This window comes from Engystomops pustulosus, chromosome 10 (assembly GCF_040894005.1).
Source record: "Engystomops pustulosus chromosome 10, aEngPut4.maternal, whole genome shotgun sequence".
NCBI classification, from domain to species: domain Eukaryota; kingdom Metazoa; phylum Chordata; class Amphibia; order Anura; family Leptodactylidae; genus Engystomops; species Engystomops pustulosus.
The window spans coordinates 65,411,046-65,420,220 of NC_092420.1; the positions used below are offsets into that span (position 1 = coordinate 65,411,046).

General features: G+C 36.3%; 1 protein-coding gene across 1 annotated transcript; it reads right to left on the bottom strand.

Moving 5' to 3' along the window:
• Window positions 1–2,122: 2,122 nt before the first annotated feature.
• BARHL2 (BarH like homeobox 2) lies at window positions 2,123–8,049 on the bottom strand. Its single transcript, XM_072127775.1, has 3 exons — window positions 7,125–8,049; window positions 5,435–5,660; window positions 2,123–2,948 (listed from the first exon to the last, which is right to left on the bottom strand). The coding sequence occupies exons 1-3, from the start codon at window positions 7,654–7,656 to the stop codon at window positions 2,636–2,638; spliced, it is 1,071 nt and encodes a 356-aa protein (XP_071983876.1). The 5' UTR covers window positions 7,657–8,049; the 3' UTR covers window positions 2,123–2,635.
• Between the last annotated feature and the right edge of the window lie 1,126 nt (window positions 8,050–9,175).

Consider the following 9,175-nt stretch of genomic DNA (forward strand, 5'->3'; position numbering starts at 1 on the left):
GATAGATAGATAGATAGATAGATAGATGTGACCAAATCAACAGTGCTACCCCAATATATTTGCAGAGGACAAAGTCAGCACTGCTACATCTAGTCATGTTGTGCAGGAGGAAGAATAGGCTCTCAGTTGGCTGCAAGGTCCCCAGCAAGGAATAATTACAGCAGATACAAGGGCACAAACTAGTAGGGCGTTCCTGCTCTTCCCCCTCTCATTGTTGGATACCGCAGAGGTCAATATGGTTTTAACGCAAATTTATTAGCAGAGAAATCAGCAAACCATTGCCTAATTAGCAAAGCCCAAATAAATGTGCCCGGGGGCTCCTACCCAACAGCAAAAACCAGACAGAAAACCACAATAAAGGTCCAGAGCAGCTCAGCCCTCAGAGGAGCTCAGAAGATTCCACTCCATGAATCTTTTATACATAATTGCTGGATATCTTTCTAATTTCATGGAAGGAAATATTGTCTTCACCTTGAACGGTTCCAGCTTGTTATTTGCAGGACTAATAAAGTGTGGCAAGAAAAAGCTGAGGATCGATAGCTAAAACTACTAAAACTACCAGCCGTAAATACACCACGTTACAGGGGAAGAGGACGAGGATAAGGAGGCTTTTACTACAGTTAATTGCAGATATATTTGCATTCATTAATTAGAAAATAACTATAAAGTATATTATACCTTTACACCTTTCTGATTATGCAACGCTAGATTATAGACAAATGAGTAGAGAGATTTGGATAAATGATAGATAAATAGATAGGAAAATAGATATATTGATTGATAGATAGAAAAAACATGGATAATTACATGCACAAAAATAAAAGTAATCAGATAACACAGAGATGGATAGATAGAAAAATAGCTAAAGATAGATAATTAAATAGAAAAGACGATGACAAAAATGGATGGATATATTTAGATATATAATAAGTTTAAAGACAAAAATTACCAAACAGTTATAGATAATTATTTAAAGTAAAATATTGATGACACATAGAGACGTATAAAGAGATAGAAACATGTATAGATAATTACATACAAAATACAAAAAAATGTATAGTTAGATGACACATGTAGATGGATGGATAAGATAAATAAAAAAATAAAAAAATAGCTCGATAAATAGAACAAATTAACTGGTATGGAAATTCCTTTAACAAAAATGTAGATGGCACACACAGAGATTGATAAAGAGAATTGATGGACAGACTATAAAGACTTACGAATAGATATAGATAATTTAATAAACGATGACACACAGAGATGGATAGAGATAGATAGATAGATAGATAGATAGATAGATAGATAGATAGATAGATGGGTAGATAGATAGATAGATAGATTGTAAAGACGTATTCAAATATAAATAATAGAATCAACAACGTACAGCTAAAATAAATCTATGGTGACGATGTACACACACACACACACACACACAGATGAAGCATTAGACATGGATGTTATGCACTGGGCATTTCTTTGTGCCACCTCCAGGACCCCCGTTGCTGTTAATGTCTAGTACATAGAAGAGTGTGTGCCCATTTTGTCTGTAGCCTTGATCTCGCCTTTGATTCGGGCGATGTAATTGCTCAGTCGGGTCGCTCCTCGCCTACTGTCTGTTCCCTGAGATTCTCTGCTGCCCCGGAACAGCTGTCAGACAGAGCAGCAGCTCCTCGCTTCCCAGGCCGCCACCCAACCTTACAAATCACTCATTTTCCTCATTAACGTGTTTAAAATTCATAAAAAACCAGGACACGCTGCTGCCGGGGGCGACCCCCAAAACATACCCTCCCCAAACAAGCTCCATTTCAAATCCATAACGGATAAAGCGGCGTAAATATTTACAATTTCCGTTATTTATATAAAGATCTAGAACACTCCTTTCTTTCTCTAGAACATTTAGAATTCCCGTTTATATCTAGAACACTTCTCTTTGTTTCTGCCTAGAACAACCCAAACCCACAATTAATTTTGTAAACAGTTATAACTCATTAACGTAACCGATTCATCTCCTCGTGTGTTTTTATTTTATTAAAATTATTATTATTTTTCTCCATGTTAAAAAAGAGATACATTGTATTTATTATTTTGTAGGGTTTTTTTATCACCAAAAAAAAATCTGTCTTTTCTCTAATTATTTATTAGATTTTTGTTCAAAAAAGACATAAAAAATGGACGAGTAGTTGTGACTTTTGGACAACATAGAATAAATATGATATCTGAGTCTTTTCCCATGTACATTGTATATTAAAGAGCATGCCACTACTCAGTAGTCAGTGCAAAGTTCTTATTTTCCTTTGTGACTCCTTCTTGTGTTTTCCTTTGGACTGGAGTCTGTCTTCCTGCTCCTTGGCACCTGTGCCCTCACCCCTGGCAGTGGACACCGGGCATTGGGCTCTTCTTGCTCCTCATCTTCTCCATCATGGAGTTAGTCCTCTTGCTCCATTTTAGGGTTCTGCTCTATATAAGTTACAGTTCTTCCTGTATTAGGTGCTTGATGTCTGAGCCTTTACAGGGGGTGCCCATAAATTGCCTCCCACATGTCCCTTTATTCTGGTTACCTCCTTCAGTTTTTGTCCTTGTGGGGTGTGATAGTGCTGTAGGTAATAAAAAAAAACTAAAAACAGGTGCTGCTTCACCGCGTGTGAGGTGTGCCAGGGATGGGGTTACCCAAAGGGTTAAGAGCTGGTTGTCCCCCAGGACCCAGGCCATGAATGAGCACCCTTGGGACTAGGGGTCTCTGTAGCTGAGGGTGGGGTGCAGGTGGAGTCCTGTACATACTGCTGTACATTGCTGCAGCTGCTGCAGCTGCTGTGGTGCTGTCCATACTGCTCAGCAGGCTTGGGTGATAAAAATAAGGCGAAGGGAACATCCTCTGAAGAGCAGAGTAATTGCCAGCCTCAGCCAAAAGCTCCAGCCCCACTGCTGTCTGCCTCTTCCATTTTGTCCTAGGGAGGAATGAAATCAATACTGAGTATACAGAACAGTGCAAATACTTTCTAAGAGTCTATGGAACATCACACATCACCCCAGTCCTAGGCATTCTGGCCCCCCACAAGTCACCAGCTGTGGTAGATGAGAACAGGCTCAAGACTATCCAGAGCTCCAGAGAGAGTTATGGAGCTTTGGAGGCTTTGTTACAATTGCTGCTAGATGTGTCTCATCCTCATCATCAATAGGAATTTATAGTAGAAGCTCAGACAATGTGCTGGTATGACTACTGCACCATCCTAGTCTACAGGAGACAATGATGCCGTCAAATGACTGGATTACTAGATATTGTAAATCCCTTAATATACTAATTAATTTATAGTAGATACTAATAGTAATGATAATTTACAGTACTGGGTTATTAATCAATAGTATCAATGAATATTAGAATGTAGTAATCTATAGTACAGACTATGTTACTAATGATATTTCACTGGATTATTGTTATACTACTATGCATCATCTTCTTAATTATACTATGGACATACTCCATTATAATACACGCTCACCTTGTAAAACTGTTACCATTTACATTATTATTAATACAGTGCTGTATTATTATATATTGCTAATCCCAAATCATAATAAATACCTAATAATAGTATTAGAATAATATCCTAATACTATTATTATCTAACACCTAATATTATTATTCACTATTATATTATTATATTACTACAAAGAGATTACTATACTATTATAAATCCTCTTCATTAATTTTACTAAAAGCTCACCTTGTATTACTCTCAACATTTACATTATTGGTAAACAGTTCTGGATTATTGTCTGTAATTACTATCTGCATTACTCCTTCCAATAAATAACTACTATTATATTATATTTTTTACTATGTTTTTAATTGTGCTATAAGTATTTGTATATTATTAATGGATGGTATGATATAATACTATAATTACATCTGCTGTAGTATTTTTTGTTTTTTTTATATTCTTCTAGGAATGCTAATGAATGATTGTACTGTAAAGTCTTTATGTTGCAATTCTTTACTATACTATAGCATTGCTTTACTGTACTGTTACAATTGTACTGTGAAGTCTTTATATTACAATTCTTTACTGTACTATATTATTTTTGTATTATTGCACGTGCAGAATTATTATTGCCTTAATGTTAAATGCAGTCATTTTATAAACTACTACACTACAAGAGTCTATTATTATTGGGTTATCTTACTAGAGGGTTTTGTATTGCAACTATGTGTCTACAGTATTATTATAGGATTACTGAATTATATATTTGCATTATGTGATTATTGTATTATGTTCTTGTATACAAATTATTTTGTATAGAAGTGATAGATACCCAAGGCTTCAAGTACTCTTGGGAGAAGACAGACTAGGATGTCACATGGGAAGCAAAATGATGCTAATGAGTTAATTTCACAATATATCTACATTTTCCTACTTGTGAAATTGATAACTGAAGAGCCAAATTCAGACTCTGTCTAGTTGATCTCTCTGCCAAACCAGTATAGCTAAGAGCCTATAGAGCTGCCACTGCTGGTGGAGGGGACTATGGGGGGATATAATACACAAGCCCCTGACACATTATCATACATTGCATGCAAATGACACTAATTTTTTCCGACAGAATTAGGGTGGCTGAAAGAGTCTGTAATGAGACAGAAAATTATGGAAAATAGAATTGGAATTTGTTTGCTGCTACAAGATGAGTGTAGACACAACATGGATCATGTAATATTCATAAATTAAATTAATTTAATATAATATCATATGCGAATTAGTTTAAAAAAATCACTATTTTAATTGAATTCTCCCAAAAAAATTTCCCTGCTTCCATTGCAACACTGCATAATGAGACTGCAATGGGAATTCTTGCCAGTGGATTCCTGGTCCACAGGAAGAGTAATCTGTCCCTAGTTTTGTAATGAAGATTTACACATTATTTATTCATGTGTATATTAGTTGTGATTTTTTTTCCCTGGCTTTGAAGCTATTAATTAGCCATATTTATCTCATTATGGCCACTTTGTGGGTTTTCCACTGTGCAGATGAAAACTCCGAAAAATACCATGGGATACAGAAAGTGAATGGGGGAGAAATACTAATTATGTTAGATTTGCATTTGTAATTAGAATTGTAGATCCCTTTAAATCTGTTGCTGGTTGATACTATCACATAACTAGTATGGACATAACCTACTGTAAGCCAGAGCACAATAATTCAGAATGGGTAGGGAGATTTCTATGTGGTTTAGGATTTTGCTCGAAACATTACTTCATACTTCTCAGCAGATATTATGTGCATATTACATTAATTTCTTTCTATAAGAAGCTACTGTATTTTAGGATGACCATAGTGTTCTACTACAGAACCTTGAGATTCCTGCCTTATGATCACTGATGTATCACACTATACTTTGAAAATATGTTTAGTTTTTTTGCCCATTTTACTGTCCTCACCTTCTGTTTTGGTACCAGGTCTTGACTTGGGTGTCTGTGAGGTTTAGGGCTGCTGCCAAGTCCATTCGGTCCTGGACACTCAGATATTTCTGTCTCTCGAAGCTTCTCTCTAGCTGGTTGAGCTGGTGATCTGAGAAAGCAGTCCTGGCCTTCCTGGGCTTTTTGGACCTTACAGGGGGACTATCCCGACTGCTGGATATTTCCCTATCTCCTTCTTCCTTTGGACCTATAGAAGCAGGAATATAATAGAACATATAAACTTGTGCACTACATTGGCAGATGATAGAAAGATAGATATGATATAGAAAAGTAGATAGATAGATAGATAGATAGATAGATAGATAGATAGATAATTGACTGATAGATGTTAGAACAGATAGAGAGATGGCTATAACAGTAGGTATAAACTTGTCCACTAAATTGGCAGATGGCATATGAGATAGAAAGCTAGGTAGATAGATAGATAAATAGATAAAGGATAGATAATAGATACATTTATAACTGATTGATAGATGTTAATAAATAGATACAAGATGATAGATACATTGAAATGTGTAAATAACAACAACAATCATAATAATTATTATTAATAATATTTTTATTGTTATAAAAAATAGCATCACTATCCTTATTTAAAAAAAAAAAAAAAAATTAAATATATTATTTTGTATGAATTCTTTGTTCACCCTACGATCACTATTTTTCCAGTATTAATATTTTATCTCTCACTTCCTTTCCCCGTATGCCTTCATTATTTTCCCATGCCAGGTGAGAAGTTGTAACGGGACCAGGTATAATTTATCAACCTTGATTTTTTTTTCTTTTTTTTTGCTGAACTGAAGAAAAATCGATATGTCAAAAACCATCTCTGTTTGTACCAGTTTTTTTCCCTTCTCCAGCGTTTTTTTTTATCTTCCCTGCAGGAAGAACAATAATCTCTCTAATTGACCCACTGGGGAGGATGGTTTACACACCAAAAATCGCCAGGCCACACTGTACATCTGGTTTTGATCATTAATTCACGAGAAAAAAAAAACATGACCATAAAGAAATGAATGGTGAAATTAATTCTATGATATTAGATAACAGATAATGGTTGTATAGCGGGAACGTTTTTTTTTTTCCTACATATTATTAACCCGCTGGAAATTAATTGATGCCTGTGCAAAATTGCTAAAAATGCATTCAATAGAAAAGCGAGATCTTTTTAATTAACACAGCAGTTTGCAATAATCGGGCTCCTATTTAACAAGGGATTATGTGTAAATTAAAACCTTATTGCTTCGGTATCAAGCTCACAAATTAATATTTTTGATAGAAAGTAAATGCCAGAGTTTTATATAGTGATTTAATCTTATGCAATGTTATGTGAGAATGTTTAAAATATCCATAGCTAATTGTTATTATCAGTATTATTTTTTGTATTATTATTCATGTTATTATCATTATTATTATTATTATTATTATTATTATTATATTACCATTGCCAGAAAAAATATTCCTTTAGGATTTGAATACAACATTGATACAAAGTCAAATTAAAAATGATAACGGATTTATATTATTGAACTACTTTTCTTCAACTGATAAACACATTTTTAGCATTTTTTTAGGATCAGTCTATAAAATGAAAATCATTTAACATTTGTATAATAATTCATTACTTAGTGACAAGGTTTGTAAGACTCACCATGCCCTTTCATATCTGAATGGAGGTCATCTCGTAGCTTTTCTACTTTGCCCTTGCCATCTTGCAGCATCTCCTGTTCTAGTTTGGGTCGAAAACTTTCTGGAGCCCCATTGCCCTCATGTTTGGGGGTGTGATGAGGCGAGGACACACTGGTGCTATAGGGGGCACAAGCAGCTAGAGGTTTGCTATCTCCCAAAATGTCTTTAATTAAGAAGGAAGAGGTGGAAGTCCTTGGGGCAGCCTGCTGAGAGGGGGACTGCTGCTGCTGGGGTGCAGCCTGCTGGTGGTTGTGGTGCAGATGATGGAGATGTGCGCTGTCCACCAGCCGGTGCTGATCTCCCGGCTCCATTGTCACTGAAATAGGAGATGAAGGAGAACTTCCCACAGTGTCTATGTCCGAACCAGGAGAGAGAGGTGGTCCCTGGTTCCTAAAATCTCTGCCATCCCGGCTAAAGTCTCCATTCAACATACCAGGGCTGCCAGAACCAGCATTGGACAATATCGTGTCTATCCCAAAACTAGATCCCTCCATGGTGCTTGCCCTCTTCAAGACAAAGTCTTCATAACAATCCTCTGAACAAATCGACCAAAAAAATAAATACTAAAAAGACCAGGTAGTAAAAAAAAAAATTCTACAAATGGATAAAACAGAAGTAAATGGCTGATGAAGGGATAGTGGAGTCAGCACAGGCACACTTGTTGGTGTATCTAGTGCCAGGTGCCAGTGCTGTACCCTGCCAGGCTATATTTCATTTTAATGGCCCCTGTGCAGCTCTGCAGTGCCTCGGGTACCCAGCATCTAGTTGTTGGAGAACTTTCTTTGAAAGTTGAGCTTGCTCTCAGACTGTGGATAGATGCCTCCTGCCTACTGCAGCTCCTTCCCTTGTAATCCTTCTCCTGTTGGGCTGCAGAGACTCCTCCTATGACATCAGCACCAGGACCACACTCTCAGCCCTCCTTCTCCATCCTCCAACATTGGTCGCCTTGCTGGGAGAGACCTGACGTTGGGAACAAGCAGCCAATGGCTATGACAGCAGCAGTGCCAGGGTTAGGGACTAGGATGCTCTTTTTTATGTACCATGTATCTCCTGGGTTGCTTCACTCTAAAAATCTAAAGCAGAATAAATTCAATAAATAAGAAATAAATAAATAAGTGCAGAGGGAAAAGGTGGAAGAAAAGGAACAAACAGTGAAGTCTGAAAAATAACATAACTGCAAGGACAGTGCAGACAGTAAAGAGAGGTGCACTAGTAATGTAGTGTCTGCACAGAAATGCAAGACCTCAGAACACTGGACTTGTGAGTGAGTAATTGATTTTATTTCCCCTCTCGCCCCTGTTCTTTAGTCTGTGTTCACACACCCTTCCTAATAACCGCAGGACACTGATGATTAAACTTCCCTTTTCGTTGTAATATTAAGTTTTTGAAAGGCTGCAGAGAAACTATTATTCCATATTCTATCTGTATCTATGTATATTATTTATAATAAGCGTTTATTAATTGTCACACAGATATTTACTAATTTGCATATTTGCATAGTGTGCATAGAGTAATGAACCAATTCAGTAGTAACAGGAATGGGCCTTAGACCCATTGGGATTGTGAAATGATTGTTGCTGATGCTGAACAGCATCAAGTTGTGTTCATTTCTCCAGGACAGATCCAACCTGTCTTGTGCTGGATGTCAGTGGAGGGGGATGGAAGGAGAGGAGGGGGAGTCTGTGATGAGACTACATATTACTACTGACTAAGTACCGTGTTCAACCTAATTAGCAGAGTAATTATAAGGTGCTAATGAATGATTTCAAGTTACATTTTATTTGGAATTACCATTTCAGGGATCCAGTGCAATGGGAAACAAATCACTATGCACAATCACAGCAGTCCAGGTTGGAATTTGGTATATATATATATATATATATATATGTGTGTATATATATATATATATATATATATATATATATATATATATATATATATATCATATATATTAGATGTAGCAGGGCTGATAAGTTAATCATTTGATGCCAGCCTTGTTGATATTACTATATA

Bases quoted from the DNA above. Each gene is read 5' to 3' on its own strand.
- BARHL2 (XM_072127775.1), bottom strand. From the start codon at position 7,656: ATGGAGGGATCTAGTTTTGGGATAGACACGATATTGTCCAATGCTGGT. The intron at 5,661-7,124 runs GTGAGTCTTACA...CTGCTTCTATAG, and splicing joins TTCAGATATGAAAGGGCATG to GTCCAAAGGAAGAAGGAGAT. The intron at 2,949-5,434 runs GTGAGGACAGTA...ATTCCTCCCTAG, and splicing joins ACCTGGTACCAAAACAGAAG to GACAAAATGGAAGAGGCAGA.